This window comes from Fukomys damarensis, unplaced genomic scaffold, assembly GCF_012274545.1.
Source record: "Fukomys damarensis isolate Sample0158 unplaced genomic scaffold, DMR_v1.0_HiC HiC_scaffold_37, whole genome shotgun sequence".
Taxonomy (NCBI): Eukaryota; Metazoa; Chordata; class Mammalia; order Rodentia; family Bathyergidae; genus Fukomys; species Fukomys damarensis.
In genome coordinates this window covers 44317298-44337858 of record NW_022900949.1, presented here as the reverse complement: position 1 = coordinate 44337858, position 20561 = coordinate 44317298, and the positions used below count along the sequence as shown (strand labels likewise).

The 20561-nt window shown below is 39.9% G+C and overlaps 1 protein-coding gene across 1 annotated transcript in view; it reads right to left on the bottom strand.

Annotated features, from left to right (window-relative positions):
• Positions 1–79: 79 nt before the first annotated feature.
• The window catches only part of Col6a6 (collagen type VI alpha 6 chain), a 137448-nt gene continuing 116966 nt past the window's right edge, over positions 80–20561 (bottom strand). The window contains exons 35-38 of the mRNA XM_010625438.2: positions 17743–17839; positions 13931–14602; positions 11216–11309; positions 80–1770 (exon numbers count right to left, since the gene is read on the bottom strand). Coding sequence (XP_010623740.1) covers positions 1548–1770; positions 11216–11309; positions 13931–14602; positions 17743–17839 — 1086 coding nt within the window. The 3' untranslated portion in view covers positions 80–1547. The remainder of the gene's footprint in view (positions 1771–11215; positions 11310–13930; positions 14603–17742; positions 17840–20561) is intronic.

Sequence of the window (20561 nt, the reverse complement as noted above, 5' to 3'; positions counted from 1 at the left end):
AAAAAAAAAAAAAAAAAAAAAAGATATATATATATATGTTTGTATATATATATTCAAAATATTGCCAACAATAAACAGAAGAAAGGTATTTGTGCTTAATTCAAAGTTAATTAGAAAAAATCCTTGTTACTAAAATACCTCTTAAATATTGATCATCAATCTCTACTTGAAACCTATGTTTTTCCTAACCCCCTAAGCACCATTTTAGGACAGATGAAGAAATCTCACGTGCCTTTTTTCTTCTCTGTTACCTGAGTTTGACATTGAACTCCTTGGACTTCTTGCTCCTCTGGAGACATTGGGAGCTGTCTTTATATAGTTTCCTGAATAAGGATGACAGAACTGGTTAAAAAAAAAATATTTCATGTGGCTCTTCTTTCCAGGCTTTATGAAAAAGAAGTGTAGAGAAGAAAATCTGAATGCAGCCCACTGGACTTTGGTGTCCATAACCTTCTGTCCTATATGTCTATGTAGGGCTTTCCTTCCTTCCTGAAGGCAGTGACAGTCTGCCTAGTGGGGCCATTGCTACCAACTGTGGAGCCAGCTCTTAGGCTGATGTAAGGTCTCAGCATTGTGTTTGAATACACAGTGCTACTTTGGCATTTAGTTGTTAACAGTATCAGCCCCATTATAAGAGCAAAACTTGGGTGGAGAAGAGGTGTCAAAGACTGCAGTTAGAGGCTAGGCACTGGGAAGATCTTTCCTGCTCTAACTCTGATCTCATATCTGTCCAACCCATATGGATTTGTAGGTTAAAATGTTGAAGATTTTCTTGCCTTTTCCGAAGTTAGTGTCCATATAATGCTCTTTTCAGAGTTCTGCCAATCCTATATGAGTGCTGTTTGCTCTTGACTCAATATCTAAAGAATATAAATTAGTGAAAATAAATGACCATAATAGGGAAGAGTAACTAGAAATCCATCAAAATGGCTTGGCAGGAGATTCTATGACAGAGATAGAACTTCCAGTTCCAAAGTAATCATTTATGATCTGGGAGAATTAATGAGTTTCTTGGTAAGTTTAGTAGGATTTAGAGTTGGAGAAAATTACCCTCTGCTGCTCACCATTCCAAGAAAACACTGCCAAAAGTGAGAGGCGAAAGGTCCAGTTTCCAAAAACATGACACAGAAACAGCATTGATTTCTAGGGTAAATTTAGAGAAGCTAAACATTAAACATTTTTGGTTAAACAGATGAGAATTAAACAGTACTAAATTCAGAAAGCTTGCTTTGCAGAAAATGGACTGAACGGATACCTGCAACCCAAAGTATTATCATTGGCACATGTACACACATGTACATGTGTACATACATTTATGTAAAATTTACTTTCAAATTGCATCTCCATAAGACTTTGCTTTTGAGTGCTGGAGTTGTCATGAGTGGTCAAATAAATGGACAAGATATTAAGTTACCTGATTATCAACAGGCTATGGCTTGTTCATCCCTCCAGAGTGGACCGCTGGATGCAGCCAGATACCCAAATAAAATTTGATCAGAGTTGTGGAGTGGATTTGGTTATTATTTAAATCCATGTTACCATGTTTCCTAAGGATCAGTTGTTCGAGCACTTCCATTATCCTGTCGTTTAGGAATAGTTTTTATCACTCTTCTTCCGTTTTTAAAGGTAAGGTATATGCTTCCAGGAAGATTTCGAATAGCTTCATCTCTGCCACGTCTTTCTGCTTTTGAAAGAAATTTTTTGTCTTGAAAGAGTTTCACCTCCTGTAATTCATCTTTGAGGGCAGCTTTATGTGGTCCAGGAACAAAACTATACACCAAAAGAAGAGAACATCATACAAGTGAGTGCCACTTCAACTTTAAGGTAATCCATACTAATCTCTTCCCGAAAACAGTTGTTGTACTTACTTCCTTGTTGCATCATTCCCTCAGGTAATTTTTAAAGATTACTAAACTGAGGATTTTCACTGACCCATATGTCAGAAGCTGACAGATGAAGCATGTTGCTAAAGCATGAGAAGTACAATTTTAAGAGCGAAGTTTCTTCTTCATGGTTTATGTTTCACCCAGATCTTTACATGGTTGGCCTTTGATTGTTCAAATTCGAGTTTAAATGGTACATCATCAGAGAGCATTACATCTATAATTTCTCCAGTTTCACTCTCACTTTCATTCAGCATAAAGTATCATGCTTCCATTTTCCTCATAACACTTAACACTACCCGAATTTCTGCTTACTTGTAAACCTCCTTATGGTCTGCTTCTCCTCTCTCTTCCCCCCACTGCCCAGTAAGTGTCAGGAGACCTTATCTGTTCACATAGTAATCCTCAGTGAGTATTAGCTAATGAAAGTACCTCTCCGTCTCTCCATCCATTCAAATGTTCATTATCTGCTCTGTGAGAGGCACTGTGTTAGGTATGATAGGAGACAAAGAAATAGAGCCCAATCTGGCAGGTACAGAAATAGCCTCATTGGAGTCCCTGAGTATCTTTACAGTATAGGAGAACTGGGGTCAGACTGGAATGCCTTGAATTCCAGGCTGTGAAATAGACTCATAGAAGCCATTGATAACTATATGAATTCTAGCCTAAACTTTCTGTGCTCTTGGAAATGTCCAGTCATCTGCACTGGTCAGTGTGGCAGCTGCTAGCCACATGTGACCACCAGACACTTGAAATATAGTTAACGAGGAACTGCATTTTTACTTTTAATTGATCTAAATTTATACAGCCACATTAGCTAGTGGCTATATGGACAGTATGAAAATGGAGCCATTTCAGATGACCTTACTTTACAAGGATGCAGTAGAGCTTTGTGTCTGAAAACATTCCCATCCTTCCAGTCACTGAGTTCTGGGCCAATCACTTAACTAGACTGATGCTAGTTTTTTCAGGTGTAAAATGGGGGTAAAAACAACCCATGTGAGCAACAGCTGAAGTCCGCTAGCCTAGTTTGTGACCTCATATGTTGGTCCCAGATGAGGAAACGGAGGTGCGGGGAAGATCAGTGGAGATTGGGGCTGTATCCCAGCCAGGTGCCTAGTGTCACTTCCGATATTAAACTTGGGCTGGAAAGTGAAATGGTGACTGTCATGTGTGGTACGGAAGCGTGTGAATGTGAGTACGGGATCAAAGGAAGGTAGACGGCCTGGAGCAGGCTGGACAGAGACAGTGTGAGAAGCCCAGCACGCAGGCGCTTCGTACTTGGAGATTAGACAGGGGAGAGGTGGGTGGTATGAGAAGGGAGGTTTCCTGAGACCAGTAAACCAGCAGTTGGCCGAATTGTGGTCAAGGGAGGAGCTAGGAAAACTTAAAAATGTTTCATAAGTACATTGGCAGTATTCACTGAATCTGCTTCTTTATATTTTTCTGTTTTCACTAGCTGTAAAGTTTCACTAGCTATAAACTTAAAAACAATATTTAGAAAATGAGTACAGTGGGAAGATACGCAAATGTAAGTTAAAATTCTTTCAGTACATACACGTACAAACATGCACACCCCTTCACGAGGCACATAATTCCTTTATGGACACATGTTCTCTTTACATAATTACATTTGTGATGTGGAGTTTGTACATATACATAACACATCTTAATTCTTTTGTCCTTTTTCTTTCCCCTTTCTGCTCTTGCCAATTCTTTTTTCCCCCTCCCCATAAAATCCCCTTTTCTTTTTTCCCTCTCTCCTCTTGTTCCTCTTCCCATCTGAGAAAGATCTTCCTACTTCCTAATATCTACATTTTATTTTTTTGCTCCTTATTTATACTTCGAATTCTCATATAAGAGAAACAGTGTAATACTTAACGTGTGTCAGATTTATTTAAGATTATGGTCCTGAGGTACATCCATTTACCTAAAAATGCCACAAGTTTATCTTTTTCCTCTATAAAGAACTAGGGGTGGAGGAAACATGAGAATAATAAAGAGAACTGTGCATTCATGTTCCCTGGACCTCCAAAGCCTCTGTGTATTATGTGCTATATATCTGGGCTTCTGAAATTTGACTCAAGAGTTTCACAGTTCCTTCTGACAATGCTATCAAGAATGTTCTAAGTTGACTTAGACTGCAGACTTCAGTTACTAAGAATAGAGCCACAGCTAAATTTCATTGCAAATACAGTTTCCTCATACTCCCTCCCATTTTTCTTTCTTCTTTGCATTATAGTTCTTAGACCCTGAACATTATGAATTAAAGCTCCCCAAATTCATGATTGTATTCAGAGAACATGAAGAGAGCATTTTTTTGAGTCTGAAATATACTTTTTATGGCTTCATTCTCTTATAGTCCCTCTCCTCCTGCTCCTTTTTTTGTGGCAAGCTTAGTTATCTTTGTTAGTTATCTACTTTATTAAAAACTGTTAAATCAGTAACTGCTTCCAAATATGGCATTGCTATCTTTCTCCATCAAATATTTGTATTCTCAAAAAGATTGAACACTAAATTTCCAGGTTTTTTTCATTATACACACAGGAATTTGTATTTGTTATCTATTTGTTAAGAATCTTTTGATTACCCAGTTTTCTCTTTCTCTTACTCTACGCTGTTCAGATAATTCTTTGCTGATTGGTAGATCCAACCACAGGTAAAAAGAATGAAACAAAGATGAAACAGTCAATTAATTCTGCAACTTGTGCCCAGCTCTAGTAAAGCTCATACATAGGAAGGTATAGCAAATTCTAAATAAAATGGGATGAGTGTAGATTTGGCTTCGTGATGCCCACAGAGCCCTCTCTCTCTCTCTCTCTTTCTCTCTCTCTCTCTCTCTCTCTCTTCTCCAGACCTTGAGCAATCAGCTGTGCTGCCTTAATGGTGGAGTGGTTGCACTGAAAACAAACGAGATTGCTTCGCTCCAGAATTCTTATCTTTTTGGGTTCAAAAAACACACTTTGGAAAGCACAATTACAACAGCTATGTTTTTCAAATGGCATTGGTGGCTGTGTCCATTCTAAGTTTATTCTTTCTCTGGCCTGTCACTGCTTTGGAGTCTGGCACAAGTACTTGCCTGACTGCATGAGCCAAAAAGCAGATGGCTTTCTCTGTCTCTGAGCAGATCCAAGTGATTATACCAAGAGCTGCCTGCAATGTCACCCACTGGCCATCTGTCTCCATGGTTGCTTATGGTTAGATTCCGTTCCTTTCCATCTGATAGGAACCAGCTTCTCTGGATTTTCCTCAGAGTCTCACGGCAAATTCTGCTGCAGGTCATTCTGAGAACTTGGCAAGTCACTTGTAAGCCCAGACATTCTCATTGCCCTCAATCCTGTTTTCAGTTTTGCCTCACTTCTCATGAGTGGCCCAGGCAGAGAGCTTCAGAAGCATGTGATTCATCACTTTTTATTATAGTCATTGGTCACCTAGAGAAGGCCAGAGGACTCCCAGTCTATCATATTGGGGAAATCACATAATGGTATGGGTTTCATGTCTAATGCCTTGAGGGCCCAGCTGTTTTACATGATAGATTCATAGGAGGCACTGAGCTTCCTTTTTCAAAGGAACTGTAAATCTTTTCCTGCTCATATTGTTCTTCAAACAGAGCGTGGTGAGAATGCTTCCTACAAATGCCTCTTGACTGTGGAGGCCGGCTTTGGCATATGCCCTTAAAATTGTGGCTGGCTACATACATGGAGACCAGGGCAGGCCCTCACAGGATTCCTGCCCTGTGAGTTGGGAGCCCCCCTCCCATCAGCCTCTAGAAGATGGCCTGGAAGTTGAGCTATCATCTCTTGTTTCCCTCAGCTGGTTGTCTCAACCCGCAGCAGCGGGCTGATCCCCAAGAATATCACCACCTCTTGGCTGAGGCATGCTGGGTACCTCGTAAGAAGTGGACAAGAGGCAAATGTACTGTGGCACCACTGGCTTCCAACACAGCCCTGTTCCAGGACTCAGGATGTATGGACCCCAGTTCTCTTGGTGTTTATGCCGAAGCCCCTTGTCAAGGTAGAGGCCCAAAGGAGCTGGGAGGTGCTGAGTGGGCTGAAAGAATAGGTTTCAGTCCATGCTCAGATGCTCCATTACTTTTAGGCCTGTGGCAAGGCAGAAACCGAGTATGGCAGAAGAAACCTGCTCACCTCATGCTGGTGCCTCCTTCAGAGGGACAAAGTATAATCCCCAGGGTCTCACCTCCAGACCCACTCTTCACCTAGGCCCCACTTTACCAGTTTCCATCATATCTATGGTTTAACCCACTGATGAAGTCAAGCTTCATGATCCAGTCACCTTCCAAAAGTCCCACCTCAGGGAGGAGAGAGGGAAGGGGAATCCCTCCATCTATCCATCTATCTATCTATCTCAACTCCCCAGGATGCATGTATTCATTATACATTGCAGATGTGCTAAACACATGCACATATGCAATATGCAACATGCCCCACCTCTCAAGAGACTTCTAGAGACATTCTGGATGCAAACCGTAACACCAACATGCGCCTTACTGCCCATTGGCCCTCACAAAATACAAATTCAAAAATAACATTGAAGGTGGGCATGTTGGTGCACACCTGTAATACCAGCAGCACTCTGGGAGGCTGAGGCAGGAGGATTATAAGTTCCAGCCCAATCTTAACAGCTTAGTGAGGCACTGTCTCAAGAAAGAAGGTGGTGGTTAGGCATGTAGCTCAGTGCAAAGGCCCTAAGTTCAAACCCCAGCACTCCCTGCCTCGTAGCATCAGCAGTGATTGCAGACCACCAAACTCCACTGGCAGGACTAACTGAGGGCCCAGGCTCTGTGCAAGTGTGCAGCCCAGGAAGCTGGCCAGCTTGTGGCACCTACCATACCTGCCTCAGCATTGCTGTAACACCGATTGTGAGGCACCTTCTGTGCCAGCTTCACCCAGCGCCAAGCAGTACATCCTGTGTCTCTTCTGAGCCACTGTGGGGAGCCCTGCTCTTGCATGGAAAGCACTCGCCTGTTTCGGGGTTGATTTCAGGCAGTGTTAGCTGCTGGACAGTTGCCTGCACAGCTCACTGCGTGCTGCTCACATGTACACACTGCACAGTAAAGCACACTCAAAGATTTTCACCCACGTGCAAGTCCCGAATACTGATGCACACGGGGTTATGGTCAGTGGCTGGGACTGTGTACTCATGTAAATACAGAATGACTTACTACAGAAACTAAACTCCTAACTCCTTGACTCCACTTCTAATTTTAAAAAATAACATTTACATGTGCAAAAGATCCATGCATATGTATACTGTTAAGACTTAAACTAAATTTAGCCCATATTGATAATCTTTTGTATCTTTATTTTAAAACTATTAAGTTCTAGCCTTATTCTTAATTTTCTTTGGTCTCTCTCTCCTCCCTCCCTCCTCCTTTCTCCCTCCTCTCTCTCCTTAGCTCATTAGATTTCATGGTTTTAAAATTTTCCCTAACTTAGGAATTAATACTATGAACCTCATCACTTTTGCCAAGTTCCATAGATTTTGATCTACAGCATTTGATTAATATGTAATTCTAAAACATTTTAAATTTTCCAATGTTTTTATTCCATTGCTGATTTAGAAAGGTGATTTTAATATAAACTTATATAGACTTTGAAAAACTTGTTTTTAGTTTTTAATGTAATTGCACTATGGTCAGACTCCAGTTCCTAGACATTTGTTGACACTTGCTTCATACATCAAAATTGAGCAATGAACACTGTGGACTGCGCCTCTCACCAACTGTTGTTAATGTTCCGTGTGCTCATGAGATGGATGTCTAATTTTTTTTTTTTGCAGGTAACTATGTTTATTAAATCAAGTTTGTTATTTAAGTCTTTTGTGTCTTTACTTACTGCTCTCTGCCTGACCTATCAAACTGGTATACAGAAATCTCTAGTTTTGGTGATAGTTCAATAACAGTTTCTCTTCGGAGTCTTTTTCTACCTTGTCTGACCCTCTGATAAGTTTAGGATTGTTGTATTTTTCCTCACGAACCACTTCTGTCATCCCATAGAGACTCTCTTTATCCCAACAAAATAGATTTTTTTAAAAAATCTATTTTATCTGATACTAATACAGGTGTTCCAACTTTCTTTTTCACATATTTGCTTGTATTGTTTTCCATCATTTTATTTATAATCTTTCTATTTCCTTATGTAGATGTATCTCTTAAAAAACATTAATGTTGGATATTATTTTATTTTTAAAATCAAATCTATGTTTCTGGCATGCTTAGTCTGTATTTTTATTCTGATTATTGATATGTTTAAATAAACTTGGTTCTGTTCTCTTTGTGCCTTCTATTGCACTCCTTTGTCTTAATTCTTTTCTTGGCTTTTAAAAATTTATATTGTTCATTTTTATCCAATTTTCCTTTGCTTTATTTTTGGTAGTTGTCTACTTACTATTTTTTCATGTGTGCCCTGAGAAATTTTAATACCTTTTGATAGAATGTGATGTGTTTCAATAACCTACCCCCCAAAATAATGCAGGTTCCTAGAACCCTTGACTCCATTTACTTCCTGTGAATTATGTATTTTTTTCCCTTTTTTACATTTGTCTTTTTTCCTTAAGGCTCCAGGTTTTACTCTCCTATGCCACCCCCAGTACTGGGTGTTGAACCACTAAGCTTAGTCCTTAGCCCTTTATATTTTGAGACAGTGTCTCACTAAATTGTCCAGGTTGGGCTCAAACTTGTGATTTTCCTGCTGCAGCCTCCCAGAGTGTTGCGATTACATGTGTTTCCCCACACCCAGCTCAAGGCATCATTTAAAAAATATTGTCCCTTATTATCTACATCTTTATTCATATTTAAATAATGAATAAAAGACACATTAATACTTATAGTCTTACTACAACTGTTTCTTTGGTTAAAACCACCAGGTAATGAATGTTTTATTTTAATGTCTTTGTTAAGTACAGCTTTTTGGTAACCCCACAAATTAGTTATACTATCATTTAAAAATACATTTGTTGGACTGGTTTTTGGCTCAGTAGTGGAGAGTGCTTGGCTAGCATTCACAGGTCCTGGATTAGATCCCCAGCACTGCAAAATAACTAACTAAATGAAAATTTAAAAAATAAAAATACATCTGTTTAGATTTACTCTATCACTATTACTTCTTCCATCTCATTCCTGCTGTACTCATTTTTATTTTCTTTGAAGTTTCTTAATAAAGATCTTTTTGTGGTAAACTATTTTTAAAATACGAACTATCTTTTTTACTATTATTTTGAAAGACAGTTTTTCTAAGTTGACAAAAATTTTACTTCACTACCTTAAAGATAGATACTAAAGAGTTCAGTAGTCTTGTCATGTCCACTGTTGCTATTATTAATCATTTAATGGCCAGCTTAATTGTAATTTTTTTGTATTTCGTGTGGTCTTTTGCAGGGGCTACTTTTAGGTTTTATTTTTGTGTTCTGTTTTTCCCTATACCATTCCTAAATGTGTTCTTTTTATTTATCCTGCCTCTTACACCTTGTCTTCTCTTCATCTGTAAATCCTATTTTTCATAGAGCCTATAAAGGTAATCATCCCTTTATGTCTTTGAGTATTGTTTCTCCTTTATGGTTTCTATTTTCTCTTTCTAGAATTTGAATTAGATAGAGGTTAAATTTTTTTTTCCATTCTCCTTTAGCTCTAAACCTCTCACAGTAATCATCTTTGCTCTCTAATTTCTTCAGCTTTTTTTCCTAGTTCATTATGTTTCTCTTAAAATGTGTTTCTTATTCCTCTTTAATCCTTCATTGAGTTTTACAAGTTCTCTTTATTTTGAAAATTGTGAAGCTCACAGAAAATCAGAATAGAACCATAATTACTTGCAGGCCTTTCATCTAGATTCTCCAGCTTTACTGTCTTGCTCCTGTATGTGCATGTGTATCTATGTGTAGATGTGTGTTACATGTATCCATATGTGTAGACCTATGCACAGTATATACACGTGTGTAGATGTGCATGTACATGTATCTATATGTGGCTGTGTGCGTACATGTATCTACATAGATGTGTGAACATATACAGACATATATGTTCACACTCCCCATCATACTAGAACCATCATGCATGTTACTCTTAAGTACTTTTGCACACCCATTTCAAGAACAAAGACATCCTCTTATACAACCATAATACTATTACTACTCACAAAGAAATCCACACAATTAAAAAATAACATATAACATATTATTCATACTCAAATTTCCCAATTACTACCCAAATGGTATCAATTCTTTGTCTGATTAAGTCCAACGAGGGTTCACACAGTTATATCTGGCTGTTCTCTTTAGTGTCTCTCAGTCAAGAACAGTACCCCAATCCATATTCCTCTGTTTGTGACATGAAACCTACGAGGAGTACAGGGAGGGTGTCCTGGAGAACATTCCACATTCTGGAGGTGCCTAGGGATTGTCTCGTTCGACTCAGTTCAAACGTTTCCAGCCAGAATCCCACACAGGTGATGTATGTGTGTCCCACTGCATAGCCCCAGGGCTTGGTTATAGGGATAGTGCCAGATCTCCCCATAGAATGGCACATTTTCTTCCTCATAATTAAGAACTACATGAATGGTTTCATGAAACTTTAAATAGCTTGCTCCCCAACAATCTCTTAATATAATAGTTTTAGCACTCCTTAATGATCAGTTATTACATTTGTAATTAACATTAATAAATTGTGCATTGCAAATTTGTTTACTTTTTTCTCCAGTTCTATCATTTCCTTTATATATATTAGCAAATTATTCTTACATTAAGAAGAGCTTTTCCTTTTGGGGGGGTATGCTTATAGACTTGTGGATTTTTTAAAAATAGTGTTATAATTCATTACTATTGTTATTCTTTCTGATGTTCAAGTTAAATTAGGCTAGTGGAAAGAAATCCTTTCAAGGAAACTCATTTGTCTTCCTGACACAACACTGTTAGCTTTTGAATATTTTCTTGCTTCCTGTTTGCTTCAGGCTAGCATTGCTCATTCCTGGCTGCAGCTGAAATGCCATGTTTCTAAGGAACTAAGAAATCTTGCTCTCTTTTAATGGGGAATGGTGGTTAGAAACCAAGATCTTATTGGCATGCTCATTGCCACTGAGGCATCTCACTGCGTATTTTATTTCAATAGATTTTCCTTTTTCTTTTTAAATGTCTATTTGGTTTTCAGATCAATCTAGTCATTAGAAAGGTTCTCCCTTGTTCCCTTGAATTATATTTTAGTATCATGTAGCAGTAGATTGTTGTCCAAGTAAAATGAAGGAGAAAGGACAAGAAGAAAAGGAGGAAGGAAAGATGAGAAGAAAGAGGAGCATATTTATCAAATCACACAAAGCCGACAATACCTCCGGAACTGGTGTGGGGTCTGCTTTGAGTCTGTGGGGCTGAGCCTGTTGCATTTTGCTTTGAAGTTTATTGGTGGATATTTGTTGATTGCACCTGGGAAGAGAAAAGGCTACATGAGTCTCACACAGTAACTGGACTATAGAGTCTGGGCTATAACAGCACTACTTCATTGTTTCCAACATCCATCAAGGAAAGATACCGACTAAGGTAGTCATAGGAAATGAAAGCATATTTCTCGGGGTGCATCTGGGTTTAGACTTTAGACAGTAGTCTCTTGGGAACTTACAAGTGAATTCAATGAACTTTTCAGTACAGTGCCCTTAGTTGCTCAAGTAGTTAATCATTAGAAGAGACAGCACCAGTAGGTCCTACTGATCTGTCCTTTAACTGATGTGAACTTAGCCGTAGAGTTACTTTTTATTTATTCCTGTGGCTTATTCTGCAAAGGGAAAAGAACATCCCCTTTATGATCTGTGTCACTAGTAACAATAATGTCAGTGCCATTTTGAGTTTAATTCATTGTTACTCATTTCATCTGGGAGTGTATTAATTTTTCATAATAAAGTATGTCCTATACCATGTAAAAGTGATTTTTATAGGAAACTTTATAGATGCATATTTTTAAAGCATTAAATCAAACACTATTAAGTCTCTTCTAATGATGCAGGGCCCTCATAAATTAGTAGCAGGTTGGTCCTGAGCTGGGATATAGCAGTCTCCAAAGTTGTGTGAAGACTGGACTGTACGACCTGAGACTGGGATGCTACCCTTATTGGGGATTTTTAGTTTTAATCTATCTTAACTCAGAAGTTTCAGATGATTAGACAGCAGTTTTGCTTCACTTAGAAAATGTGTTGATTCTGATGCAGGCGGCACTCAATAGCCAGCTCTGTTACAGCAGTGTGTTAAATAGGAGTCACCAGCACCGCTTTCCAAAGCTCTAGGAAGGCAGTGACCCAGTCTGTTTTGTGTCCATCCTTGAAATTGGCACCTGAGCTGTGAGTGGCTCAGAGTCAGTGCCTAATAACATAAGTTCCCGTTCAATGGTGAGTGTTAGTATATGGGGGCTGCTATGGCACTGATTCCCTGTACTTTTACGGCTCTATTTAATGATTGGAGATTTCTAGGTCTCTTAAATTCTAGTAAGGGAGTATACAATTGCATCATAGTTATAGTTTTTCAAAAGCATTTAAAATATCTCCTGTACCCTTAGTACTGTTTTTCTTAAAGTATCTCTTCCCTTTTAATGGGGGGAGGATTGTAGCATTCATCTTATATAATTTAACTAATTACCATGAAATACCACCAAGCATTGTGAGGAGACAGGGAAAAATATTATTACTATTTTTCAGTACTAGATTGAACCCAGGCCCTTGCTATGTCCATGGCCCTTTTTTATCTTTTATCTGAGTCAAGGTTTTGCTGAGTTCCTCAGGCTAGGCTAGAGATCTTCCTGTCTCTGTCTCCATCTTGACTTCCTCAAAATTTCAAATCTAATTGGAGTCTTTTGAGATGCTCTTTTGTTTTACCCTTACAAAAATATTCAGAGTAACCTCTTGCCCTCATTTTTCTTGAGCTTCTCCTTCAGGTTTTTATTCCAGGATATAACACTATAAATTTCATTCAGGGAGCCTATTGCTTCCACACCAGTGTTGCTCAGACCATAACAAGTATCTGAATCACCTAGGGATCTTGATAAAATGCAGATTCTAGTTCAGAATGCCTGCAGCAAAGCCTAGAATCTGCATTTCTGACAGGCTCCCTTGGTGCTGCACTTTGTGGCTCTCAGTCTGACTCTGGACAAGAAGAGCCCACAGTGTAACCTCCTCAGCAATGTCCAAGCCACTCTGACCTCTCCCTGTACTAGTCAGTTGTTGTCTTTATACCTTTAACCGGTCTCACCTGTAATATCAATGACAAGTTTGGGATGTAACCAAGACCTTGAGCTACAGTTGGGTGCTCTTTAGGCTGTCTGTTACTCAGACTTCAAAGAACCATTTACCATGAAAACATTCAGAAATTTTACCTAGTGCTCTTCAACCTTCAAAGTCATATCAGAGTATAGTTCCTTTTTGTCCATTCTGTCACATTCAAAAGGAGTTTCATATTTTTAAGTCAGGCTCACACCAAGAAATATGCTTATTTTTAATTGGCACCAGTTTAATTACTGGCATGATAAAAAGTAATTTATGAGGTTAAGAAAGTTTTGCAAGACTATATATTTCATTCTGACAGGTAAAATGGTATCTCCTAACACTTCAAAATTTGCCTTTGGAGCTTGTAAAAGCAAAGCCAAGAACTGTTTAACTTCTCTTTGGCTTTCTCTTTTGGTGTTGAATGATGAAACTTTGCATCAAAGAATGTCATGTTAATGTTACATGGCAAAGACTCTACTTGTTGCCAGACTCTGGGCTGTGACTTCCACGCCCCAGACTACACTGCTTCATGCAAGCAGATGTGTGAACAGCTGCTTGTTATGATTGCTTCTCCATAGGAACCAGAGGCATAAAAAAGATGAGCCAGAAAATTAAATGCTTAGGAATCCAAGGTTTCCTCCCTCCTACCATCCATTATTGCATATTTTCCTTTCTGACCCTGCAGTGCCCTTAAAGGCAGACAGGTTTCCAAGAATACATGTCAGCATGTGAGCCTTTTACTGGGGAACACCAAGTACATACACTTACTATGCGGGAAAGAAAAACTTTGTGACTTACGCCTGACTGAGTTTATAAAGGACTTCACAAACTTCACACCATATCTGTAGTCAGGTTTATGAATTCGACCAAGCTGGATCAAGTGGTGGTCCAAAGGGAGGCTGGCTAGATCTTCCAGTTCCTTGTCATTCCAAGCAGGGCCCAGGGAAAGCACAAATAGGGTATAGCCCTGACACTTGGCTCGCAAAGACTCTTGCTTTAGGGTTTCTCCATCCAAGTGACTGGTTTCTCCAACAGATATCACAAATATAACTTTGTTTTTTCTCAGATTGGGTGTGCTTAAGAAGATATTGTCCAGAGTCCACCGTAAGGCATGACCAATGAAAGCATCTCCATTCAGTTGTTGAACTGATTGTTCCACATGGCGTTTCATGAGGCGCTTGCTGCTGTAGGTGGTGAGGTTGAACTCAGTCCTAACCGGGCTCCTCCAGGTGTTGGGAAGGAAGTTGGGGGGAGCATGGCTCAGTAGGGCCACCCGGTCTCCAGTGATTGAGGTCTTGGGCTCTGGGGTAATTTCAAAGTGCTCCAACAGTGCCCCTAGGAAGCCTCTTAGGTCTTCAAATTCAGCACTTCCCACATTCCGGGAGCCATCCAGAAGGAAAGCGGCATCCATATAAGACTGTGTAGGAGGTGATCTGGCTTGGTCACAAGATGCATCTGGCCTGCATATATCTGCAAACCAAGTCACTTTAGGTTACAAAGCAGGTATGGACAGAAAAAGGAAAATCACACCTCCACTACTTTGACATTTGGAAACTGCATAATCTTTGATATTTTAAAGCAGTTATGAAATGACTTTAAAATCAACAACAGCAAGACTCCCCAGTACACAGCTTGCATCTGTGTCTAGAAAGTACAGATTTTTATACCCATGTACTCCCCACATTGCCTTCACTAATGCTGTTGGTTTTTTAAATATTAGGCTGCTTTCAATAGAAGTTTAATTTTGTCTGTGTTAAGTTTATAAAGTCTGAAGTGAGCAGTGTATCTCGTGAAGGCAAGAATATACCGTATTACACTATGGTTTCTCTAGACTAACCATATACAGGTTAAACCAATTCCCTTCATCACTATACCATCATTGTTCTATGAAAAATAATCTACTTAAAGTAAAAAGGTTTCTCATTGCAATTTAAATGAAACTGCAATTTTATGTCTGTGCACTCCCCTATGCACAAAGCTACAGCACATCTTCTTTTTTAATCTCCATAGTGCTTATTAGTTGAATGCATAATGCAAGTTTAAGTGAATAGAAATATTAGTGGATTTCATAAAGGATGAGGCCATTTTTATAAATATGTATATCTCATTGGAAAAGGGATGCATAAGTGGATTTTACTGAATCTGACCACAATGAATAGTCATAAAATAAACTGGTAAAGGAAGAATATTAGATGCTGGGGATTTAGCTCAGTGAGGTGCCACTGCCTATCTCTCAAGCACAAGGTCCTGAGTTCAATCCCTGGTACAAAAAAAAAAAAAAAAAAAAAAAAAAAAAAAAAAAAAAAAAAAAAAAAAAAAAAAAAAAAAAAAAAAAAAAAAAAAAAGCATGGGAAGAATATTACAGCTTACCTAAGCTTCTAATTTTATAGAATAGACCAAGCCAGGAGAGTAAATCATTTTGCCAAAGGACACACCAGTTACTAGAAGTTTCTACATAGGAAGTCCGGATTTTATTGTTAGAAATGAGGCCATGTGGTGTAGAAGAGAGGAAGCCGTTGGTCTAAGCACTGGAATGCGTGAGTTCTCATCTCGTCATGGTACCAAACACACTGTGTGCTGCTGGCCAGGCCTCTGCTGGGCCTCACTTCTGCAGTTTCTCTGCAATAGGGCAGGTGGACCTAACTAGGATCAGATTAACCCCAAGGTCCCTTCCAGGGCTGACATTCTGACTAGGCTTTTTTAAATAAAAACTAAGGATATTAGGATAAGAATGGCCTCTTTGAAAACCAAAGAGAAAAAGAAATAGAATAACGTGTGCAGACAGCTGGAATGTAGATACGTAGGCCTAGGCCATAAATAAAAACTGTTAAATGAAAGACCAAGGACCAGAGTACAGATCCTAGGGAATGTAGCAAACTTTCTAACTTCAGATTTGCTCATGGATTCAGTAAAGACGGCTGTGTAGAAGTTAGGGCTCCCTTACTGAAGTTTAGTCAAATTTAATGACCTGGTATAATGGTCAGATGGTAGAACAGTCACCTGGGTACAAGGCAGTTTCTAAAATCAAGAACAGCAGGCTGCCCATTTGCTCAGTTTTGTGGGGTTTTTAATTGCAGATGACAGACAAAATGTCTTCCATTATATGCCTCACAGAGAAAACAAGGGTCTAAGAAAAGACGTGGAGCCAAAATCAAGCCCCAGGACCTATGTGCGACTTCTGAACCATTGTGACTGACATATTTGAAGGTGCATCAAGAATACATAGGGTGGGACATGTCTCCACCCTCAGCCCTTCCTGCTGTAAGATTGTCAATGCGTAATAAACTAGTGATGATGATCCTTTTGGAGACTGCCCAAACTGCAACCCAAAATTCCCTTATCACAGAGGGCCAACACTGCAGTTAAACCTGAATGCTCAGCTGCTGGAGTGATTCTGGGGCGACTTGACTCGCATGCCAACAGAGGGCTCTGCGTGCTCACTGTGGCACATGTGCCATAGGTTCATCACCACTGACCTAAAACAACCCTGTGCGACTCAGAGAGGGAGAGGCTGAGAGAAGGAAGCAGAGGGAAGACAGAGGAGAGAGGTTTTGAGAAGACTGGAAATCTGAATGTTCCTCTAGGATCGCCATCTCTCATTTATATGCCAAGCACTGGCATCTCACTGATATACATGGAGGACAGGAATCAGGTATTTTCCTCAGGGTTGAATGGAGAGTTCTGGGGAGAGGAATGAGGCCCCCATTCCTCATAAACTGCAGGCAGTTGAGGGCCAGCCTTCTTAGGTTTGATATGGTAGTGAGGCCCTGAGCGAATTATTACATCTCTCTAAGCTTCATCTTCCTCCTCTGTAAAATGAAACCAATAATATTTCAAACGTTTTAGGGTGATGATAAGGATTGAGTGACATAATTTATGTTAAGTGATTAGAACAGTGCTTGGAACACACACAGTAGTTTAAGTCTCGATGTCATCGCCACCACTAGTTTTACACAAAGCAATTAGAGCAGTGTGGGCCTTTAGTAATGGTCAGCTGTTGTGTCCACTGGTAATCACATGGCCCCTACTATCTTCATAGTTATTAGAACACTCAAATGGAAAAGAGTTTCCAACCGGACCTGTAGAGGTTGTGTATAAAACACTGCAGACCAATCGATACTGCAAAAATCTGTTAGATGCTTAACATTTGGGGACCTTTGGAGGCTCTTTCTAGTGAGAAATGCACGTCTGCTGTTTTCTATGGCTACAGTACTAAAAATATTCCCAGATAGGAGGGTACTAAATTGCTTTAAAGTATTTCTTTGGGGCTGTGAACATCTGAAATTTAGAAAACTCATAAAATACTTTACAGCATGAAAAACCTGGTAATGAGACAGGCTAAATTTTCTCTAAAAATCATCACTGTTTCCTGGAAGCAGCATAAGTAGAGAGACATGGAATGGAAGCCTCCTCCTGGGAGACACAGGAGGAGACCCTGCAGGCTGAGCTGAGCAGCTCCATCTGTGGAAGATGCAGTGTGACAGGCCCAGCCCCAGGAGTCCTCCCAGGGCCAAGCACATCCCTGTTGCCAGGTTCCAGCTGCTCCTGCCAATAGTGACTCAAGGCATGTAACAGGCCTGATCAAATTACCTTCTCTCTGTGCCACTTACCGTAGCAGAAAGTGCACCGTTGGAGTCTCTCTAATGCTAGTGAGTCGTCAGTCCCAGAGGGAACCACTATGACTTGGAATGAGCCAGTGTCATCAATCTGCAAGAAGCAGGAGCAAGAGAAAGAACCGCTTAGTGGGTTGAGACACAAGAACCTCCCCGCACTGTTCAGAGGCCCTAGGTCAAGGGAGGGATCACTCCTCCTTCTAGGAAGGACAAGGGGGTGTGCAGCATGTTGGGGTGGCTGAGGGTGTTGCTCTGTCAAACCTGACCCTCCCCGTCACTGTATGGCAGTCACTTTGCCTTGCCTGTAAAGTGGGAATCTAGGACTACTACCTAACAGGGTCCTGTGAGCACTAAACAAGTTCACCATTGTGAAGCACTTCCTGGCACAGAGTGAGTGCCATACAGGTCAGCAAAGGCCACAAAACATTTTCATACCCATCATTTCAACAACCCAGTGAGTGAGTTATGTCCAATGGTCTCATTTTACAGATGGAGAAACAAGCTCAAAGAAAGGCTCATCAAAAGACACTGGGCACTAAAGTCATTTAACAGACCTCCCCTCCAGTCCCTGAGAGCCACGAGAAATCACGGGCTGCTCTTTAGAAACATCTTTAAATTTCCCATGAATGAACTGAAGCTGGCTTTGAAATAGAAACTCAGATCTATATCTAGGCAGTTCTCTGAAACTCTCCAGTTTTCAGTTGTCACCCTCTGACCCACTCCGTTGTTAGTAACCCACCTGAGAGCTTAAGGATACAAAGTAGGGAGAAGATAAAAAGGCTCTAAATAATGAAGAATAATGATTCTTGCTGGTTGAGTCAGAGATAATTAGTAACTGAAGAAAAATTGTAGGTGTGACCCTATCTAGTGCCTAAGAGTTGGATCAAACGACATTGTGTTTCCCTTGTTAATCCTACTATCTCAAGCCAATGGCTTTCTCCGAGAAGTCCCTTTCCACACTTTTTCCACAGAGATAGGACTTTAGTAGTCATCCTTATCTGGAATAATTCCATTTCTATGACTGAGCCAATTGGACCAGATAAGGACTTTTGAGCCAGCCAGATGATCCATTCTTTTAAAAATTTGAAACGGGGGTCCTAAGGGCAGAGAGTCTATCCACGTTTAGTGGCATGAGCTCACAGAGCTGACAGCTGGCTGAGAAGCAAGGGAGCTGAGAGGGGGAGAGGGATGGAGAGAAGATATTACTAAGGCTTACCATTATTATGCCCAGTTTGTATTCTGCATATAATGGATGAGGAAAGCTGTGCACAGCAGAGTCCTCTCAGGAGCCCACTGTTTTGCCTTCATGAGCTTTAAGGTGAGGGGGTAAGACAGGCATTATATGGTAACTGAAGTTTCTGTCTAAATTTCTTGACACAAATACATATAATGCCCAGGGAAAGACAGAAGAAACAAAGTAGTGAAAGTGAGCATTGTGTGGTGTCAGAGAAGAGAGGAAGAAAGACTGAGGGCAGAGAAGTGACCTAGAAGAAATTTTAGAAACCACAGAAACCAACCTCATCACTTTACAAATGAGGAAAGTGAGTTCTAGAGAGGCTAGAATCTAAAAGGCTGCAGTTTAAGGTTTGCTCTCCCCAAACAAGATCTACCTTCCATCTTCTACATGAGCTATGTTAATGATCATAGCCATGTTTCTCAAGATGTTGCCCAGGGATTGCTCTGTCATTTTCTACCAGTCTAGTGTTTTACATGTCTACAGTGTAATAACTTTGATATTTCTGGCAATAGCCTCATTTGGCAATCTAGGCTCACATTTAATCATGCATCAACACATTGGTGGCCACTTAAAAGTGGTGTCATCCTTCTTATTGAACCCACAGGGTTGTTTACTGATGAGAGTCCATGGGGAATCTGGTCTTTCCTTTCTCCCTAATTTCTTAATGAAGTTGGAAAGGTATAGTTTTGGAGATTACTCATCCTATCACTTATCATTGGAGTAACTATAGTAGCATATTACAGAAAAGTCTCATAGACTGAATGTAGGCTGGAGATTTAAAATAAAGGGTCATTATCATTTACTTTTCTTAGTGCTCATTTTCCTATGGATTCAAAGAAATACCAGCTTGGATGAAAATGCAACTATGATGTTCACAGATGGGCAGTACAAGCATTCAGTATGTTTCTGGATGACACCCTTTCCTCCTAGACATCATGGAACTCCATGCTACTCTCAAGAAAAGTACAAGTAACACGGATGATGTTTCTTTTGACATTTTTACGAATTGAAATCATTTTTGAAATAAAAAGATTGCATGTGCAACATGGTTTCCCTTTCAAGACATTTCCCTCCCATTTCAACTGTTTCCAATTACTAGAATCACCTATAATATGAAATACTAAATTTAATCTTTCTCTCACCTGCAGTGCCAAATAGCAGAGTAAAAGAAAAAAAAAATAGACTAGCTTTAAAAGAGGGAGCACAACTTCTTATAAGAATATTAGAAAGGCAGAACCACCCTAGATTTGATGTCTTGACGGATAAAAAGATTTCATCAGAAGTAAGAGGGAATTGCCAACCAAATGTAGAGGATGAGTCCTCGTGACAAAACCATGAGACTGAGGTCCCTCCACTCAAAGATGGCCTTCCATTTTAGAAGCACAGCCCAACAGTTCAGTTCATGCCATTGTGAAAAATTTCCAACATGGGAACCGGAGTTACATGCTGAGAAACAGGAAAATCAGTTTGCTACAACAGCTGCTTTTGAGTCCCACATACTTGTGTGCAGGGAACCTAACTTCACCTGAGCCTACTGTGCTCTCAGATGAACCGCGCGTTTGAAAAGCTATGGTAAGTA